This window comes from Cynocephalus volans, chromosome 2, assembly GCF_027409185.1.
Source record: "Cynocephalus volans isolate mCynVol1 chromosome 2, mCynVol1.pri, whole genome shotgun sequence".
Taxonomy (NCBI): domain Eukaryota; kingdom Metazoa; phylum Chordata; class Mammalia; order Dermoptera; family Cynocephalidae; genus Cynocephalus; species Cynocephalus volans.
The window spans coordinates 159,452,306-159,473,483 of NC_084461.1; the positions used below are offsets into that span (position 1 = coordinate 159,452,306).

The 21,178-nt window shown below is 39.5% G+C and overlaps 2 protein-coding genes across 5 annotated transcripts in view; both read left to right on the plus strand.

The window, feature by feature from the left end:
• CANX (calnexin) overlaps window positions 1–14,505 on the plus strand; it is a 36,804-nt gene extending 22,299 nt beyond the window's left edge. For 2 of the 3 annotated variants that reach the window (XM_063086144.1, XM_063086143.1), the window contains 11 exons: window positions 609–750; window positions 1,197–1,278; window positions 1,786–1,978; window positions 3,981–4,170; window positions 6,365–6,478; window positions 6,902–7,058; window positions 8,382–8,597; window positions 9,280–9,399; window positions 10,884–11,010; window positions 11,196–11,275; window positions 13,161–14,505. In XM_063086144.1, coding sequence (XP_062942214.1) covers window positions 609–750; window positions 1,197–1,278; window positions 1,786–1,978; window positions 3,981–4,170; window positions 6,365–6,478; window positions 6,902–7,058; window positions 8,382–8,597; window positions 9,280–9,399; window positions 10,884–11,010; window positions 11,196–11,275; window positions 13,161–13,214 — 1,475 coding nt within the window. In that variant the 3' untranslated portion in view covers window positions 13,215–14,505. Of the gene's footprint in view, window positions 1–608; window positions 751–1,196; window positions 1,279–1,785; window positions 1,979–3,980; window positions 4,171–6,364; window positions 6,479–6,901; window positions 7,059–8,381; window positions 8,598–9,279; window positions 9,400–10,883; window positions 11,011–11,195; window positions 11,276–12,252; window positions 12,320–13,160 lie in introns of all 3 variants that reach the window. The other variant, XM_063086145.1, reaches the window with a different exon arrangement.
• Window positions 14,506–17,216: 2,711 nt separating this feature from the next.
• MAML1 (mastermind like transcriptional coactivator 1) overlaps window positions 17,217–21,178 on the plus strand; it is a 53,928-nt gene continuing 49,966 nt past the window's right edge. For both annotated transcript variants that reach the window (XR_010022649.1, XM_063087179.1), the window contains exon 1: window positions 17,217–17,780. Coding sequence is in view for 1 of the 2 variants with exons in the window: in XM_063087179.1 (XP_062943249.1) it covers window positions 17,451–17,780 (330 nt within the window). In the remaining variant the exon portion in view is untranslated. The remainder of the gene's footprint in view (window positions 17,781–21,178) is intronic.

The window sequence follows — 21,178 nt, forward strand, 5'->3', positions numbered from 1 at the left end:
CTTGCCTTGGATACCTGGGCAGGCCCCAAGGTGCTGGCATGTTGTGCCTGGTTGTAGGAGAGAGGTCCAGTCCCCTATCCATGCCCCAGGTCCCCGGGTGGTCTCCGAGGTGCTGGTATGTTGTGCCTGGCTATGGGAGGGTGGGTCCGGTCCCCGACTCCATACCCTGGGTCCCTGGGTTAGAAGGTCCTTTTTAGATAGTGGTATAATGAATATGCTACAAATTTTTAACTGTATTCTAATATTTGTTGAATATACATGTGTTTAATATTAATGGGCCAAGTCTCATAAACAATTGAACATGTTAAAAATTTTATCAGAGTGATAAAGTCAAACAACTTGGAGTTTTGTTTGTTACCATTTATTTTTATTTTTATTTTTATTTTTATTTATTTATTTATTTATTTTTTGCCTTTTTTCGTGACCGGTACTCAGCCAGTGAGTGCACCAGCCACTCCTATATAGGATCCAAACCCGCGGCGGGAGCGTCGCTGCGCTCCCAGTGCTGCACTCTCCCAAGTGCGCCATGGGGTCGGCCCGTTTGTTACCATTTAAAGGACATTCAAAGGTATAGTTAAGGAGTCAAGCTTTTTTGTATTGTCTTGTAGGAAAGTGGGAAGTAGATGAAATGAAGGAAACAAAGCTTCCGGGTGACAAAGGACTTGTATTGATGTCTCGGGCCAAACATCATGCCATCTCCGCTAAACTGAACAAACCCTTTCTATTTGATACCAAGCCTCTCATTGTTCAGTAAGTAAAATGCTTGTTTGAGAAAAGCTTTCTAGAAGGGATAATCTCAGAAGACAGTATAAAACCCTTACTCTATGTAAAAAATAATATGAGATATATAAGTTAAAAAGGGATTGTTGGGTGAATTTAAGCATTTTGTAATTAATATTTTTTCCTTGCCTAATAAATTATTTTGAAACGAACAGGATATTCATCCTCCTGATGGGTAATTAACTTCTGGATTTTGCAAAAAGTATTTACTGGGAATCTGCATTAAGGTTTAATTTTATTTATTTGTTTTTGTGGGATTGAGTAGCCATTCAAAAACAATAGAAAATGGGATCTTTCCTAAAGATAAACACATGATCTGTGATAAAATATGACCAAGATGGGGGAAGGAGAAATGAATTAAGAGATTTGATCTTTCAAAATGCCATATGGTTTTCTGCATTTCTCTCTGAAATTAGGTATGAGGTTAATTTCCAGAATGGAATAGAATGTGGCGGTGCCTATGTAAAACTGCTTTCTAAAACACCAGACCTGAACCTGGTAGGTAATTCCTATTTCTTTATGTGGCAGACCGCCCACAACAATCTTATAAGAATCTTAGAAAAAAGGAAAGAAAACTCTGTAAGACCTGTGAAAATAAAGGCCTCCTCTGTGCAGGATTAGGAATATTGACTTTGACACTAATATGCTTTTTATTTGAAATGTGAATTTCAAAGCTATTACCAACTGTATCTCATCTCTGGTTTCTGTTCTGTGTAATTCTTAGTTTTAGCAAACTTATTTCTTTGTTTTATGAAAGAAACAGTAACTGTCTAGATACAAGCATTACTTTGTTTTTTTAAGCACTTAAATGTGTTCTTGTTATAAATTTCCTAATAATTGCTGGTTATTCCTTTTTACTCAACCAATCATACCAAGGTAGTTAGCTTTTCCTTTAACTGTGACTAATTTATTTGGATTTTATAAGAGGAAATATTATACACTTTTGAAAGGTTGCTTTTGAAGACTTTGACTAGTTACCTAAAATAATTTATTTTTGTTTTGAAGGATCAGTTCCACGACAAGACCCCTTATACAATTATGTTTGGTCCAGATAAATGTGGAGAGGACTATAAATTGCACTTCATCTTTCGCCACAAGAACCCCAAAACGGGTATTTATGAAGAAAAGCACGCTAAGAGGCCAGACGCTGATCTGAAGACCTATTTTACTGATAAGAAAACACACCTTTACACATTAAGTAAGAAAACCATTAGTTTGGAGGTTTTGTGGCATTACATATTCATCATCTATTTAATTTAAACATTGCATGTCTGGAGAATACCTAAGCTAGCAAATAAGAATCTCTTGACTTACTGTCTTAGTAAAAATGAACTTAATTTGTCAATGCTAAAGGAAACTCATCTCCCATAGGATGAACTGAGAACTATTGTTTGGGACAGTTTTAAGAATAAGCTTTTATGTTCCATAAAGAGCTTCATTGCTGATCCCCCTCCTTTCCTCTTTGTTTTCTTTTTTTTTTTTTTTTTTTTTTTTGTCGTTTTTTTCGTGACCGGCACTCAGCCAGTGAGTGCACTGGTCATTCCTATATAGGATCCGAACCCGCGGCGGGAGCGTCGCTGCGCTCCCAGCGCAGCACTCTACCGAGTGCGCCACGGGCTCGGCCCCCTCTTTGTTTTCTTATTGATAAAATATTAAATAATAGACATACAATAAAAATACATATACACATTTTCAAAATTACCTATCAATTGAACTTTCTTTGGATACTCTAATACTTGGACAATTGAGTTTAATCATTTGGATGTTCAAATAGGTTTTTTGTTTTGTTTTGTTTTGTTTTGGGCAGCTGGCCAGTACTGGGATCTGAACCCTTGACCTTGGTGTTATACTACTATGCTCTGACTAACTGATCTAACTGGCCAGCCCCTGTTTTTGTTTTCAGTGAAGCTTTTCCTGCTGGTTTAAGATCATATATAGACATGCCTCTTTTTCTAAAGAATATAATAACCTTTTTTCTTTATTATAAAAGTAATACATATTTAGGGTATAGAAATTCAGAAGATAGAAATAAGCAAAAAGAAGACACTTAAAATTATCTGAAATATCAATATTGTGATATGTATTTGTGTATATATATAAACACATAAGACTTTTTACAAAAAGGTAAATATGCTGTATTTAATTTGCTTTATTAACTACGTAAGAGTGGGAACCTTGCCTACAAGAATATTTATCTTCATTATCATTGATAACTGCAGCATAGTATTCCATCGTGTAGATATGCAGTAACTTGAAATTTAGGTATAGGATCCAGGCTTTAGCATAACTTACACTTTAAGATACCTAAATAGATTTAGAATTGTGTTTTCATTCTCCATTGGACTTAAAGTGCAACCATCAGTGGACATGTGGTTTAGTAAATAAAAGGGTTTGTGTAACTTAAAACATAGATGGTGGTAATACCAGCTCTGTTAAAAATGAAGAAATGGGCCTTTGCTACTGAGAGGTGTTTATATTAAACAAACTTACTAGCCTGTGTGACTGTGTCAGACCAACAATTGTGTTAGTTTTGTAAGTTTTTTGATGTTATTAGTGTCTATTTGTTGTAATTCTTAGAAACCTGAGGAACTAGCATTTATGTTTTGCAGATGAAGAAAAAGGGGTAACTTGGCCAAGCCCTTGAGAGCCAGGCACTGGAGATCATGTTCCAGGCCCAGCATATGTGGTCTCTCCTCCATGCTTCCACGATGCTACTCTGTTAGAAGTCATGATTTTGGGGGTGGGGGGGGGGGGGTGGCAACTGGCTGGTATGGGGATCCAAACCTTTGACCTCGGTGTAATAACACTGCTCTCTAACCAACTGAGCTAACTGGCTAGCCCCTTTTTAAAAAAATTTTTTTAGTGAATTAATTTTTTTTCACGGTTGGCCAGTACAGTGATGAACCCTGTACCTTGGTGTTATCAGCACGACGCTCTAACCAACTGAGCTAACCCACCAGTGCATGCCCTCCCCTCTTTTATTTTGTGATTTTTATTTTGTGACTTTATTTTTATAGCAGTTTTAGGTTTACAGAAAAGTTGAGCAGAAAGTACAGTCAGTTCATCTACCTCTACAGTTTCTCCTGTTATTAAGAGCTTACATTAGTATAGAGAAGTCATGATCTTTGTGTTGTGGTAAAAGGAGCTTGTGAATGTGTGGTTCATTAATTGTTTTTTAATTGCATTTAATTTTTTTTCAGTCTTGAATCCAGATAATAGTTTTGAGATATTAGTTGATCAGTCTGTTGTGAACAGTGGAAATCTGCTAAATGACATGACTCCTGCTGTAAATCCTCCACGTGAAATTGAGGACCCAGAAGACCAGAAGCCTGAGGACTGGGATGAAAGACCAAAAATACCAGATCCAGATGCCGTCAAGCCAGATGACTGGTGAGTCTTGTGGTCCTATTCTAAGGGAGCATTTGGTGTATTCCACATGGCTTGAATAACCAAATGTTGGTTAAGGGAGATCTTATAATTTTAATAATCTATTAAACTGTAGGAAAAAATGTAGACTACTATAGCTGATAATGGGCCATAGTGATTGTCTCACACCATTTTACAAACCAAAGAATTCTGAAATTGGTGATCCAGTTTGCCTTTGGTGACATGGTTTGTTTGTGGCAGAACCTCCAGTCTTTTGGCCTGGCCATTCCAGTGTTTCTTGGAATTTGCATTTAGTGCTGAAGTCCTGAAATGTTAATTTTAATTTGAAAAATAAACTTTTTCCTATTTAAACAATACTTGGAGATCTCTGCTCTGTGTTGGGCAGTGGAATACAAACCCACAAGGACACAACCATCTGCCTACACACAGCTCCCAGTCCAGTTCTGAGGTAGATAAATAAAATCAGTATGGTAAGTGGTCTATGACAGGGTGCTACTGGGGGACCAGAGCACCAGGTATACCTAACCCCAGCATGATTTCTTAGAGCAGGGCAGATCAAACTGAGACTTGAAAGCAGGGTTAGAATTAACTAAGTGGTGAAGATGGGAAATGGTATTCCTGGTTGAAGAGGTACATCACATGCAGAAGTAGAAGAGCAGGAATGAGTTTGACATGCATGAGAGAGATTGAGTATTATATGGCCTTTTACAATAGGGTGCAAATTGGACAGTGATGAGAAATGAAGATAAGTGGGGGAGGACAGACTCGTATGTGACCATATTTGAACTCCAATACAGTGACTTTTAGAAATGTCAGAAAGTAAACAAAGAAATAATGAAACTGATGTTACCATTTGTAAAAGTATCCTCCTGTGCTTAGCACTTTCATTCTAGATGATCTTTTTTCATCCTTAAAGGGAATATATGTACCTAACTTTTATGCTGCACTAGTGCAGATGCTTAAGTTTATTTGTATATTTGGTGAACATTAGATTTGTACTTACCCTTTTTCGGTATTCTATTTCTTAACTGTTTTAGGGGTGGGAGCAGATGAGTGTTCACTCAGCTTAAAAAGGTCAGCTGAATGTATACAAGTTCTTGAGGTTCTCACACAATTAATTTAAAACTAACATAGCTGAAAAAGAAGCATAATCCTAACCAAGAGTAAAAGATGTCTTTGGTTGACAGCTAACATGTCACTGTCTTATAGCAACTGCATAAAACTTTGAAATTAGGTACTTCTTGATGAACTTTTATTTTAGGAGTAATTTTTTTTTAAGTGTACAATTCAGTGGTGTTTAGTATATTTACAGTGTTGTGCAACTATCACCACTGTCTAATTTCAGAATATTTTTATCACCTAAAAAGAAACCTGTACCCATTAAGCAGTCACTCCCTATTTCCCCCTTCACCCATACCCTGGCAACTACTAATCTACTTTCTGCCTCTTTGAATTTGCCTGTTGTGGACATTTCATGTACATGGAATCATTTAATGTATGGCCTTTCACTGGGCTTCTTTTACTTAGCATAAATGTTTTCCGGGTTTACCCATGTTGAAGCATGTATCAGTACTTCATTTCTTTTTTATGACTGAATAATATTTCATTGTGTAGATAATACCACATTTTATTTGTCTATTACTTAGTTGATGGACATTTAGGCTGTTTCTCCTTTTTGGCTATATGTATCAGTTATGTGCTGTTGTGAACATTCATGTACTAGTTGTTGTGTGGAAATATATTCTCATTTCGCTTGGATATATACTTAAAAGTGGAATTGCTGGTACATATGGTAACTCTGTGTTTAACTTTTTGAGGAACTGCCAAACTGTTTTCCAAAGTTGCTGCACCATTTTGCTTTCCCCACCATGCATTTCCCTGATGGCTGATGATGTTAGCATCTTTTCATTTGTTTGTATATCCTTTTGTCTAATTTATTATTATAATTTATTTATTACATAAGTATTTATTATATAATTGAGTTGTCTATTTATTAATAAATTGTAAGAGTTCTTTTATTAGGCCCTTATCAGATATATAATTTACAAATATTTTTTAGGAGGTATTAATTTTAAATTTTGAAGTTAAGTAAAAGACCTGAATATTTTTAGAATGCTCTGTTTCAGGTTCTCAAAGTGGGGCTACACTGATTTTCTGGCCAGTGTTGTCATAACTGGCTTTTTCTTTTGTGTTTAAGGGATGAAGATGCACCTGCTAAGATTCCAGATGAAGAGGCCACAAAACCTGAAGGCTGGTTAGATGATGAGCCTGAGTATATACCTGATCCAGATGCAGAGAAGCCAGAGGATTGGTAAATGCTTCAGCTAATTTTATAAATTAACTGTTTTTTGTTTTTGTAGCAAAATATTTATAACATAAGGTTTGCCATTTTAAGCATTTTTAAGCATATGTGTGTGGAATCAATTACATTCACAATGCTGTGTGATCATGACAACCACATCTATTTCCAAAATTTTCTTGTCATCTTAAGTGTAAACTCTGTACCCATTGAGAAATAACTTCTCATTATTCCTTGCCCCTCTTTTTTTCTTTTTTTAAAATGCATTTGTCATGAAAAGCTATCATTACTGGAAGTATAGAAACGAGAAGATGTTGTTCTGTAGTATGACACTAAAAACATTACAACAGCGTCTCAGGGGAACACTGGACTGGCCAGCTGTTCTAATCCTGCATCACAGAACCCATTTGTAATTTGTTTTTTATATCTCCACAGGGATGAAGACATGGATGGAGAATGGGAGGCTCCTCAGATTGCCAACCCTAAATGTGAGTCAGCTCCTGGGTGTGGCATCTGGCAGCGACCTATGATTGACAACCCCAATTACAAGGGCAAATGGAAGCCTCCCATGATTGACAATCCTAACTACCAGGTTTGTGTCTCTTGATGGTTGAGTTGCTGTCATTGATCTGTACATATTTATACAGAAGTTTTCCCTCTAGTGAGGTTGCCAGGTTTATCATCATATTCAAGTTACTGAATTAAGAGCAGAAAGGGGCTGGGGCTGGTTTGCTCAGTTGGTTAGAGTGCAGCCTTATAACACCAAGATGATGGGTACAGATCTCTGTACCAGCCAGCCACCACGCCACCCCCCCCCCCACCAAAAAAATAAAGTAGTTGGTTAGAGTGAATTGAGAGAAGAAAGAAAACTTCCTGAGTTAAGAGAGTGCTTAATGGGTTAAGCAAGTGTTGCAAAGATAAACCTAGAAAATAGAATACCTTTCTTTCATAATTGCTTTGTAACTTATGTTTAAAAACAAAAAGAAAAGAGAATTGAAAACTTGTGATTTGAGCACTCTGCTATTGAGTGGCAGGGGTGCTTCAGCCACAGGATCCAAATCTCTAGCTTGTGTGTGATGTGGTAGATGGAGGACTGTGATAGGTGGCACCTCCCTCATGTCAAGTTAGCTTATTGCTTGGCCTCAATATCTTCAGCTATAAAAAGACTAAGGCTCAGATGAGATGGTGAGAATACAATAGTGAAGAAGCTTCAGGTTTGCTATGGAAATGTACCCACTCACCCTTCTCTCTCTTCTGTTTTTATCCTGGTAAAATGATTTATAATCATTAATTTCCACTTTGTCAAACTTTAAAATGTAAGGTGTAGGTCTATTTATATGCATATACACTAAGTATGTTTTCCTGTTTTTAAATGTATTTCTAATTGTGCAGTCAAACAATAAGGTAAAATAAAAATTGTACTTTAAAAAAATAGCCCTTTTGCTTTTCTCCTATTAGTGGCCATTTAGGTGGATTGTCATTTTTGCTTTTAGAGTCAGTGCTGTAGTAATAATCATCATTGTACATGTCTAGGTGTATGTAATAAATATTTCTGTAGGTAGTTATCTAGAAGTGAAGTGCTGGTTTAAGACCATGTACATTTTATTTTAAATCACCACTGAAAAAGTCTGTACTGACTTATGTTCCCACTCTCACCAACAGTTGATAAGAGTAGAGACTTTGGAATGGGTCAGGCAAAGTTAGGTGTTGGTTTGAACCAAGGTCAGGGATGATATGAGAAATTGAAAGCAGTGGAGTCCAGAAATCTTAGAGGCAACGTGTAAAATATCAGTAGCATTTATTGTTTTCTTTCTGTTGCTCATTTGTTTCACAAAGTCTCCATTGATCATGCAGAGTTCACCATAAATTTTTGTTGATCATTATATGAGATAATTTGTAATACAATTTTTTCTAGGGAATCTGGAAACCCAGGAAAATACCAAATCCAGATTTCTTTGAAGATCTGGAACCTTTCAGAATGACTTCTTTTAGTGCTATTGGTTTGGAGCTGTGGTCCATGACCTCTGACATTTTTTTTGACAACTTTATCATTTGTGGCGATCGAAAAGTAGTTGATGACTGGGCCAATGATGGATGGGGCCTGAAGAAAGCCGCTGATGGGGCTGCTGAGGTTTGTGCTTGCTTATTTCTTGCATGTTTCTGTCTGTTACTGTAGGTAACGTTTGTGAAAAGTTATCTTGTAGGGTTTATCTTTTCCCTTCTTCGGGAATATTGGCATAGAAAGTCTAACTGTATGCCTGCTAAAGACAAAATAGTGGGTTTTGGGACATGATTTTATTAGTCTATAGTGGCTTTAGAGTCTCTATTTGTGTTACATGGAGGGTATGTTTTGTAATTATTGTGTGTGTGTGTATAGTATATATATCTGAAAATTTGCCATTTAGGGTATGTTTTAATGCACTCTTAAATGTTAAGTCTTGGTTTACCCAACTTATGGAATTTTCAAACAACTGGTCATGTGGATGTGGCCAAGCTGGGGACTGGAGAGCTAGAGATACTAAGATCAAGAAATTCTTCATTCCCTGGTTTATGAGGTTAAAGGAGACTTTTGCAGGTGATTAAGAAGCCAGCTTCTTGCACCTATGAAGTTGAAGTCACCTTGATGATAAGGAGAGCAGAAAAATGGAGGCTTTTCTCTAATTTCCTTTTTACATTGTAGGAACATCTTGGCTTGAACCCTTTGAAAAAGGAAGAGCCTGAGTAGTGCCATGCCATAATTGAACAGTGGAACAAACAAATGCAGGCTATATTTGGTGTCAAAAATCAGAACTTTGTCTTGTCTTGTTTTTCAGCCAGGTGTAGTGGGGCAGATGATTGAGGCAGCTGAAGAGCGCCCATGGCTCTGGGTGGTCTACATTTTGACTGTAGCTCTGCCTGTCTTCCTTGTTATCCTCTTCTGCTGTTCTGGAAAGGTATAAATTTTTTTGGAATTACTTTTAGAAAGAATTCTTGTAATGTTAAAAAAGAACTTCGTATTGCTTAAGGTTTTCTATGTAGCAGTTCAGTAACGACTGGGCCACATTCAGTTGATTTCTGAAACACTTGTGGTACAGATGTATTCACTATTCCTCAGGCCATTTATTGTGCCTGAATGAGAGTAGGATTTATAACCCCTTGGTTACTGGAATTATTTAGCCCACTTTATTACTCTCCTTAATATTTGGTAGCAGCTTTCTAAAAAAAATATATTTATATACTTAGATATTTTCAGGCTAGGGCTCATACCCTTCAAACCCTTTGTACAGACTGGGTCATCATCCCTCACATGCAGGTCGTGAGCTAGGTAATTGGGAAAGATCCTGGGAGCCGTTGGCAGACACGAGCTCAGTCCTCAGCTTCCTCAGCAGCAGCAGTGGCCTCCCAGGGCATCCCGGGGGCCCTCACAGTAACATTAACAGCTACAGCCTCCAGTAGTAGTGGCGGCTTCCTCGGGGCATCCCGGGGGAGGGGGGCGCTGTGGGCCCAAGCCCCTCATCCTTTATACTTAAGTCCAATAACCCAGGACATCTGGGTGCACATACCTGATTACATTACACAATAACCAAGGAACACCTGAGCACATGTGCATATTTACATCAAATGCTCGGCAAGATTCCAAACCCCTTGAGGGATCCTGACCATTTATCTTCACTTTCCCTACAGATATAAAACCAGCCATCTAGGCACAAACCAGCTTTCCTCCTGGCATAGCTACTTCTATTCTTATGCTTCATAATTTGATCGATTTTTTTTTTTTTTTTTTTTGTCTTTTTCGTGACCGGTACTCAGCCAGTGAGTGCACCGGCCATTCCTATATAGGATCCGAACCCGCGGTGGGAGCGTCGCTGTGCTCCCAGCGCCACACTCTCCCGAGTGCGCCACGGGCTCGGCCCATGATCATTGATTTTTCATTATCCATTCCTCCCTCACTGTTCCCACCCTCCCAAGACAATAAATGTGGGGGTACCACAGCCTTATTGTTAGTTTTTCTTGTTTAGTCCTTGTTGTATGCAATCAGAAAAAAAGAAAAAAAAAAAGAAAATCTTGTTTAGGCTATTTCTGCTGAATGAGGATTATACTTCACATTGCATTCAAAGCATTTTGTAACTGGATACACCACTGTTCTGCGTATCTATGCCTCAGTCAACTAGTTTGTTTAGACCTGTATTTTCCTACCTGACTGTTTTGTTCTTACTGTTCCTTATACCTTGAACTCCGCTCCCGCCCGCCCCCCCAACTCTCACCAAAGAGAAAGTTCTTTGGGGTAGGAATTACATCATACACATTTCTATATATCCACCCCTATATAAAGCCTGGTTACAGAACTTTGCCCGAAGGAATTCAGTAGTTACATGATAACATAATACATGAAAATATAGAAGTGGACAAAATTATTGTACTTTGGGGAATATTTCAGAAACAGTCCAGTGCTATGGAATACAAGAAGACTGATGCTCCTCAACCAGATGTGAAGGAGGAGGAAGAAGAGAAGGAAGAGGAAAAGGACAAGGGAGATGAGGAAGAGGAAGGTGAAGAGAAACTTGGTAAGAAGTAGACTCCCAAAAATCTGTTTTAAGCCAAGACCCTAAGATATTGTTTCAACCCCTTACAGTCAAGTCACAGCAAAGATTGTTTTAGATCTAGAGATGTGGCCTAATGCTAATTGTCTAATTTACCAAAAACAAATGTAAGGTTTTGCTCAGTTGTTTTACTTTAACTTTTGTCTTAGAAGAGAAACAAAAAAGTGATGCTGAAGAAGATGGTGGCACTGTCAGTCAAGAGGAGGAAGATAGAAAACCTAAAGCAGAGGTAAAAGAAAGGGGTAATACATTTTGTATCTCAAGCAACTAAGTTGAAGTTACATTTAAGTAAAGGGAGTCTTTTTATAGGGTAATTTACAGTGGCTGTGGCAGTCAAAATTCTGTCAGAGCCAGTTTTGTTAAAGTGGGACTCTTATTGATACATGACAATATTTTTAAATTTTATTTTTCACTTATTTTTTCCTTAGAAGGTAATGTCCATCATCAACATTTTATTTGATGATTTAAGCTATGTTAGAATCTTAAAAGTACTTTTCTGTGATGAGAATGGTTTCTGAAATAAGCAGAAGGTTATAGGAGAGAAATAATAAAATGCTTTCTAAGATGGGAACTTCAGGTTATTCAATAGTTCTGTTTCATCTACCTCTCCTCACTGTGCCTTTAAAAATATTTCTTTCACAAGTCATTAAACTCTTTGTTCCTGTTGTCTGTGGATTGATTAATTCATTCATTTAACAAATATTTGCTGAGTTCCCATTATGTGCCAGGCATTGTCAGTGAACAAGACAGAAAAAGACACCCTGCCTTTGGGGAGCTTAAATTGTACTTTGGTGACGGGAAGATAATAAATAGTAGACATTGTAAGGAAGTAAACAACACAGAATCTTAGGAAGTGATGAGCTATGAAAAATTAGGACAAGAAAAGGTAGTGGAAGCGCTGGAGGTAGAGTGGGTTGTAATGTTAAAGTTCTCATTGGTGAGGTGATATTTGAGCAAAGACTTGAAAGAGATAAAGTACTTTTTCAAGGCAATGTCAGTGGGAAGAACATTCCAGGCAGAGAGAACAGCCATTACCGAGGCCTAAAGTGGTAGTCCAAAAGGTCAGTATGGCAGGGAGGGTGGGGAAGGCTCTAGATGAGGTGAAGCCTCATAGGCCATTGTACAGACTTGAAACGGGCAGCCATTGCAGGCTTTGGGGCACAAGTGATAGCAGCCACAGTAATCAGATCTTGTGTTTTCTATCAGGGAGAATCAAGGAGACCAGATAGGAGGCTCCTGCAGTGACCCTGGCATGGTGATAGGAGAGGAGGGCGTGAGTAGTAGTTGGTTCTGGATCTGGGTTTTGTGGTAGATTGGAAATATGGGGTATGAGAGAGCAAAGCTTTACTCAGGTTCCGTTTCCACCTACTACAGTTCTGCCTTCCTAAAAGGTCTATGCTGTTTGTGTTTTGCTTATATTTTCAGTGGATATATTCTGTCTTAACTAGAATGCAGTTCTTGAAGGTAGGGACCATATCTCACATGCTTTTTGTATCTCCCAAACTGCCTCACACGATAAAAAGTTGATGGTACATTTAAGTAAAGGGAATAATTTCAGAGAGTAATTTACAATCTTAGGAATTTATGATAGATTAGGAAGCGCACCTGGCTTGTAGTCTACTTGGATAGTTTTTGATCCTCATGAATCCTAGGTTTCTCATCGTCAAAATGGGACTGATGTGCCATAGGCCAGTAGATTATCTAGGATTAAGCAAGATAATGTGAAAGCACAGTGAATGATCCTTTTTTAAGGAAATGTTTATGGGTTAGATTGAGAAAAGTGCATGTTTATGGAAAACAAAAAAGACTGAACTAAATTAGAATACATATAATCCAACCACCTCTGAGACAACCATTGTTTTTGGTGTATTTTAATTCTTTTTCTTTTTTTTTTTTGGCAGCTAGCCAGCACGGGATCCAAACCAAACCCTTGACCTTGGTGTTATAACACCGAGCTCTAACCAACTGAGCTGACCGGCCAGCCCCTAATTATTTTTCTAACCTTTTTTCCTCAAATGGGTACCCTCAGCCTGGCTAATCTTGAAAATATGGTGAACTTCTATTTTTTTTTAACGTGCTAATTATAATGAATTTCTTTTCTTTTCAACCAATAGGAGGATGAAATTTTGAACAGATCACCAAGAAACAGAAAGCCTCGAAGAGAGTGAAACAATCTTAAGAACTTGGTCTGTGATTTCCTCTCCCTCCCCTTCTCTTTCAAGTGTGGTCCTAGGAGAGGACCTGGCACACCTTAGGTTGAAACTCAGAAAACCTCAAGACGTCACCATCAACAGGTTCCAGTCAAATACTAGTATATGTAATTTCCAACATCTAGCAGTAAATAATTGCAGTTACAACATGAAGGACCCTGTTTCTGTAGAAGAGAAAACATTTAACATAATGGTTGTGAAATGTAACATGAAGCAACTAACTTGTATTTTTTGTTTGTTTTTAAACATCTTTGTTTTTTAAAATAGAATGATAAAACCTTGCCAATCTTTAAAGTCTTGGCTTAATTTAATATATTAATCTGTTCGTGCAGAAATAACACCAACATTTAGAAATGCTAGGGGGATGAGTTGCAGTTTTTGTAACATTTTTTCTTTAAGTTTGATATTAAAAAACATTCAGGTGTTTCCCTTAAAATTGATAGTCATGTTTAAAGTACAGTCATTTGTGATTATAATCTTGTTTTGCTTGCTTCCATTACTCAGTTCCTCCTATGGAAATTGAGGAGAGTTATTGGATGGAAGCCCAAATTTATAAAAAAGTTCCATTTAAGTTGTATTAAAAATAGAAATACAAAAAGGAAAAAAAAAATTTCACTTGATGTTGGTTAGACCATAAAGTATGTTCTGTTGCCCTTGGAACTGGTCAGTTCCCAGACAGCATTGCAATTAGTGGCACTTGGGCATTCATACTCTACACACAGGGAGCATGGAGCTACAGCCTTCTGGAGTAGGTGGCTTTTTGAGGAATGCTAGCAGGACATGTGAGCTCCAGAGTAGATGTTTTCATCACTTCTTCCACTGTTTTAACACTGTTTTCTTACCTATTTCCCCAAATTCCCAGCTTTTTCCTCTGCTATGCATTTTCTTCACAGCGCAGCTTGCAGTTCGTTGCTAAGAATGATTGATAAGCTCTGCATAGTGTTAAGCTTTATTGTGATTATGTGTGTTTCTTCTTTTTTAAAGCAGGCTCACAACTTTCCAGGGTCAAAGTACAGAATGGAATACAATCTTTCATTTTTATCCATTTCTTTTACTCTGTTTAAAGACTTTAGAAGTCTAATACAGAGGCGAGCCAATTCAGAATTGACTATAATTGAACACAGGCTAAAAGTATTTATGGGAGGAGTAACATATAGCATGAGTTATGATTTTTGTAGCTGCTAAATATTTTAGTTCATGTAACAGTTGTGTCTTAAATTACACAATAAAGCAGTCCTATTCAATTTTTTTTAATGTGGCTTGTAGAATTTTTTAAAAAGTGATCTTAGGTTTGTTTTTTCATGTCGAATGCAGATGGGTGCTATCAGAGCCTCTCCCCCACCACTATAGTGTCATAATATCATTATTACACCACACTGAAACATTCAGAATTAGATGTTTTAGCTTCTTTCTTTCTTCATATGTGTTTCAAATGTACCGATGATACTGTTTCTTGCACTGAATATATAAACACTCCACAGTGTTTATATTGGGGAGATATTGGGGCAGAACTACATTTGTAAAAGATGAAGGCTTATAGCCATTTATTTTGTCTTTTTTTTTTTTTTTTTTTAAACACTGGTTCTCTTAAATTCTTTTGAGGGTGGCATGCATTTTTCTTGTTCAGTGCTTTATTCTTTTCATCTGTTGTTCTGTGGTCACAGTGACCTTAGCTATATAGCAGACTTTCCCAAATGTATTGAGTGCAAATAAAGTTACTTAGCAAGACCTGAAAATATGTCTGCAGGTTTCTCCTTGAAGCAAATGTGTGTGATCACTGCATTTCCAGAAATCTGCCTTCTTTACTGTCCATTGATGTTATCCCTCACTTTCTTCCAGCTGAGCTGTGAAATGACAGATTTAAATAATAGAGTGTTCACTGCCTGTCTAGGACTATTTAGCAAAGTTTGTTCAAAACAAAAACACCTTTTCTTGGTTCTTGTATTCAGTTTTTGTTGAAGGTGCAGCCACCTGATTAAATGTCTGACATATTAATGAATGATAGCCGTAATTTTCAGCTCTTAAAAAGGCACTTATGATTTTACATGCTGGTTACCTGTCCCATTGTTGTAAAATTCCCTCTCTCCATCAGATGTATTCCTCAAATTTTCTTATCCACAAAGTACTCTGCTTTTTTCAAATTGTCACATTACTAAATGGTGTTACATTAAAGCCCTGTGTTAAGTGTCTGCTTTTGACTGAACTTCTTCACAGTAACCTTCAATGTGTGTGTTTTACTGTTTCAATACTGGGTTAATCTTCCTTTAATTGGCCACTACATGAGAAAGTGCTAATATGCAGAAATAGGCAATGAAATAATTACTTTATCTCACCATATGACTTTGATTCAGTCTTTTATATTTAACTCTTGCCTCCTCTTCCTGCTCAGTGGTGGTTCAGTAGTTTCTTTTGTATAATAGGGACAGGAACTCAGGAAAGGGGGATGCAACTCCTAATTTGTAGATAATATTAAGACTTATGAAAACCATCCAACTCTTATTTATTTTGTTTTTTGGTGGCTGGCTGCTACTGGGATCTGAACCCATGACCTTGGTGTTACCAGCACCATGCTGTCTCAAGTGAGGTAATCGGCTAGCCTAAACTTTTAAATTTTTATTAGAAAATAATCTTTGTTCAGAGTCAGACTCCATATTTTACATATATGTACATATTTCAGGGATAGTTTTGAGTTATGCCAAAAGTTTTTTATAAAGTGCTATTAAGCTTTTAGATTGCTTACTGAAGAGAAGTACACAAAATGTAGTGCTCATAGTTACTATTATTCTTTCTACTAAATAATTTCTTTAATTCTGGTGTAAAATTTGTATGTTGGACGACTGGTAAAAAGTAGGACTGCATTCTGGCTTTCCTGAGTCCTAGGCACTTTTGCCTTGGTTACCCACTTCCTCCACACACAAAAATTCTAATTCTTAATAAAATGTTAGAGTAACACGTTTGGGTTGCTGATGTCTCTCAGTGTGCTGCCTCCCCCAGCACCTCGTTTAACCTTTTAGCAGTTAGGGTGCTAATTAGGTGCTAACCTGTTCCTAATATCTTGGGCCCCCCCACCCACTCTCAAGTTTTAGTATTAACACTAATTCGTTGCTCCTGTGTTTTTTCCTTACAGTTCCCCCAACCCCCTTTGCCTACTAGTTATACTAGAGCATAACTGTTGTTTCACTGGATTTTGTAGTGTCTCAACTTTTAGATGTAAAGCTTGCAGTCCAAGTGCCGTTTGTGATTCAAGCATCATCCTTTGCGATTCCAGCCCTCGTTAATGGTACTGGACTCTACCTCACATTTGGGCTTTTTTTTTTTTTTTTTTTTTTTTAATAAGGCAATTCTGAACTTTTGAAACTTGTTCAGACTTGTAAATAAGTGGAAGTTGACAGTCCCAATGATTCAGAACTGTGCAAGAGGAAACCTCTACTAGCTCACTCGTGGGGCTGTATACAAGGAATGAAGTCAAAGACAAACGGCTGGCGTTGAAATAGTGTGACTACTTTGAGCTTATCAAAGCCAAATTCAAAAAGGTAGAACTTGGTCAACCGCTGTTCCGCCAGGCGGGCGTCCGGGTCTGGCCAGTTACGCTGCACGGACTGGTCGGATTTACCCCGCTTTCCTCGGAGGACCCGGAAGGGCCTTCCTTGACTGGGCGGTGTTTAGGAAACCTCACCTCTTGGAACGGGCTCCCGTCAGTCACATCTAACTCCGTCTCCATGCCTGAGGCCCGCCCAGGAGCTTCCCTCCGCCCCTTGCTTGAGAGTTCCTTTTAAATACCGCTGGGGGAGACTAAGCGCGCCTGTTACGTGCTCATCCCCCTTCCCTCGGCTGTCTGTTCTTCCATCTCTGATTGGCCAGAGCCCCTGTTCATCAGCTATGACGCTCGAGGTCGCCGCGGAGGCCCTGCCCTCTTCCGAGAGCCCTGAAAACAATTTTAAGATGGCGGCGGCGGCGGCGCGGAAAACAATGGGGCCGGGGCGGCGGGGACAGGCCGAGGCCTGAGGTGGGCAGCGAGGGCCAGCCCGGGGTCAGGCCAAGCGGGGTAGGAGGGAGATACGCCGCCACGCGCGAGTCCGCTCCGCTGCCCGCGGGGGCATGGCGTGGCCGTGAGGCGGACAGGGGCCGCCGCGGGGAGCGGAGCCCGCAGTGCCAGCCGGCCCCGAAAGGCCCGGCCCGTGCAGCCCACGTCCCATGGTGCTGCCCACCTGCCCCATGGCGGAGTTTGCGCTTCCGCGGCACAGCGCGGTCATGGAGCGCCTCCGCCGGCGCATCGAGCTGTGCCGGCGCCACCACAGCACCTGCGAGGCCCGCTACGAGGCCGTGTCGCCCGAGCGCCTGGAGCTCGAGCGCCAGCACACCTTCGCCCTGCACCAGCGCTGCATCCAGGCTAAAGCCAAGCGCGCCGGCAAGCACCGGCAGCCGCCGGCCCCCGCCCCCGCGTCTGCCCCGGCGCCTGCCGCGCCCTCCCCGGCCTCGCGCCTCGACGCCACCGACGGTTCCGAGCACGGCCGCCCGGTCGCGGTGAGTAGGGCAGGCACTTGTTGCGGCGGCAGCCCCTTCTCCCGAAAACACTTCCCCCTGACGCGGATCGTGCCACAGAGAAACTTCTCCATGCGTCCGCAACTCCTGGGTCTCGCTCGAGGGAGGATAACATGGCAGGGAGCTGAGCGGTTGTCATCTTCGGGAAATGGCTCTGTAGCGTTACTTTGGGAGAACATTACCGTGAGGACCTTGCATGAGGCCCGGCCTGGGAAGGCTGACGAACGTTAGCTGAAAGGTTTTTCTTCCAGACTTGATTCCGAAATTTTGAGAACTTTATTTTGGAACAGAGTAGGAGTCGAGTTGCCTGTGATGTAGGGAGTTCTTGCGCAGTACTCCTGGCCTCATTTATTCTGCAAATGATTATTGGGTCTTTGCTCTTTGCAAGGTCCTGTCCTGTAAGCCTGGTCAGGGCTTCAGTTGACCAAATCAGACTGCTCCGAATGGAATATCAAAAAATCTTTGGAAACCTTAGTAAAATGCTCAGCGACTTGCATAAAAGTATTCCTTGTTTTCAGGTAGCCCTGAAATTCATGAACTTGAGATTCTTGCAATATTGTTGACAATTCCAGTTTTAATTTGAGGCCTGTCTGAAATCTCTGATATTAGATAGTTATTCGTTAATTATTATGCCCTTTGGGTACTCAGTAGGTATTCGTGAAATTTGTTAGAGCTTGTTTTTTCTCCCTAAAACTGATTTATAAAAGAGAAATAAGTTTTTTTTTTTTTTGGCGGCTGCCAGGTACAGGGGAGATATTTTGTGTGTGACTTTCTTGGTAATTTAAAGTTTAAAACAAATGTTATGAATCTAATTTATTCGGTGTATTTTTATTCATACGTTTATAATCTGTCCCCTGGGCTGTTGTAGTACTCTTCCCTAATTAGTCTTTTGGCGTTTAGTCTCCTTATCCCTTCCACTCTAAATGCTAGAAACCCTTCTATTTCTTGAAGGGATGAATTTCAAATTCTTTGGCTTGGCTCTTGGGACCAATCTGACCTAACCCATCTTTCCATGTCCCCCACAGATCCTCTTCTCTGATTGAATTGTTTTCTTCATTCTCTCCCACACTAGCCAGGACTACTGGACTAGAAGACAATTCTTGGGTTGAAACCCAAGTTTCATTGCTTATTGTACCGACTAGTCAGATCTTCTCATCCTCACTTGTCTCATCTGGAAACTGGGAGTATTTGGGGCTTCTTATCCCCAGGGTTCTTATAAGATTCAGAAGAAATGAGTGTGGATGTGAAAGTATTTCATAAACTGAAAGGCTGCCTGCAGGATCCTCTTCAGCACCTTTCAGAATCCTGCCATCCCTGCCAGTCCCAGCTCATTTCCTTCTTCTTTGAAGCTAATTTCTGACCACTCTAGACCACAGCAATAAGAATCTCCTTTGCCAAAATATTTAGGAAACATAATGTCTGTGCTACTTATTTTTTCCACATTGTCACATATTACTTTAGGTCATGTCTTGCCAAGTAGACTGTAAGATCTTGGAGGCTGGAAGGGCTTGGGTTCAGAGTTCCCTACACATCTTAGGCCCTCAGCACGTGTTGTGATTGACATTAAACTTGGTGGTGCTTTTTATTCAGTAGTCTATCCTCAAGTATGCTAACCTGAAAAAGCAAAATGGCTTAACTTCATGAGCCACCTTTATTAACAATTCTTGTTTTAAGGACAAGTTTTTAAGAGTAGTGGGTGGTTATTCCAATTGAAGTAAATAATGAAAGCTTATAAAAATCATAGTTTTATACACAGATAGTTGCCTTGAACACTCCCAAAAAAGTATGTTAGTAGTGATTCAATTTCTGTTTAAAGTTATAAGAGTTTAGACCCTATATGATTTTTCAGTCCTGAATCGCTGGAGAGAAATCGGGTGTACTGTTTGAAGAGAAATTCATTCTAAGTGTGTTAGAACTTGAATCTGGCTTGTCCATCATTCCTTTGAGCATCAGAGCTTCATCAGATGTGCCATGTTATGTTGGTTGATGTCTTATGACATTAAACCTTGACCCATGGATATCTTGAGTTTAGTATTTAAACTGGAAGTGCTCTCCATGTCTACTACGAGAGGGACGCTTTTTCACTCCAGGTTCCAGGTGATTCTAGCTGAGCTCTTTGGCCTTGGAATGGAGGTCTAGGAACAGAAGATAAGTATCACTAAGAAAACAGTGGCAGTTTTTATTTTAGTGGTTCCTTCAGTTCAGAGTGGGGAGAGTCCTTGACTGTGTAGGATTTTGGCTTGGAGATCACAGCTTTGCACAGAAAGATGGAAAGAAAAAGGTGCCTTTTATTTCTTTCTCTTTTTTTGGCAGTTGGTTGGTACAGGGATCCAGCCCTGGACTTTGGTGTTATCATCACCACTCTAACCAGCTGATCTAACCGGCCAACTGAAAAATGCCTCTTAGTCATTGTTATTTTTGACAACTCTGTGTATGTATTTGATATCATTAATGTTTCTTACAAAAGGAATTTTTTTTTTTTTTTTCCAAGTGTGCTATAATACTGTTAGGCAGTCATTTCACAGCCAAAGTTACCTAATCAGCAAACCATTTGTACAACTGAGAGGGGGTCAGATTTGCTAATAGAGTTCACCTTCACTTCAGATTATTGTTTTTCTTCTTTGGATATCCAACCATGGCAAAGTCTCAACCACCGTCTGCTTATTGTGTTAGAGATGAAACAGGAACAGTATTTCAGGCTTTTTAAAAAAAATTTTAGTTGTTTTTTTTTTTTTTTTCTGTCTTTTTTGTGACCGGTAAGGGGATCGCAACCCTTGGCTTGGTGTCGCTCGCACCGCGCTCAGCCAGTGAGCGCACCGGCATCCCGCGGCGGGAGCGCCGCTGCACTCCCAGCGCCCGCACTCTCCCAAGTGCGCCACGGGGTTGGCCCATTCTATTTTAGTTTTCACGGAGTGAGCCTGTTAGGTTTTTTTTTGTACTATGTGTGCTCTTTAAAAACAAATAGTGTTCTAATGACAGGATTGAATTATTTTTATTAGGAATGCAGGGTTATGGAGAGTTTTCCACACACTTTATACACGCATTCATTTTCTGAATGAAAATAGTCTTTTACAATAACTTGAACATTTTCTTTCTGCAATAAAATTCCTTAAAGGTTTACTCCCAGTCCTTTATCAACTGTTGTTACACTTTTGCTGCTGAGCACAGAGGAACTTACCTGTAAATGGTAGGAGTAGTTGACAAATTTGACAGTTAGCATGCCAACAGTTCATCATGGAAGTTGCTTTTCCTACTTTACCTAGGTTTTAGGTGTGTGAAATTTTTCTCTCTCCTTTTTTTTTTTTTTGTGACCGGTAAGGGGATCGCAACCCTTGGCTTGGTGTCGCCCGCACCGTGCTCAGCCAGTGAGCGCACCGGCC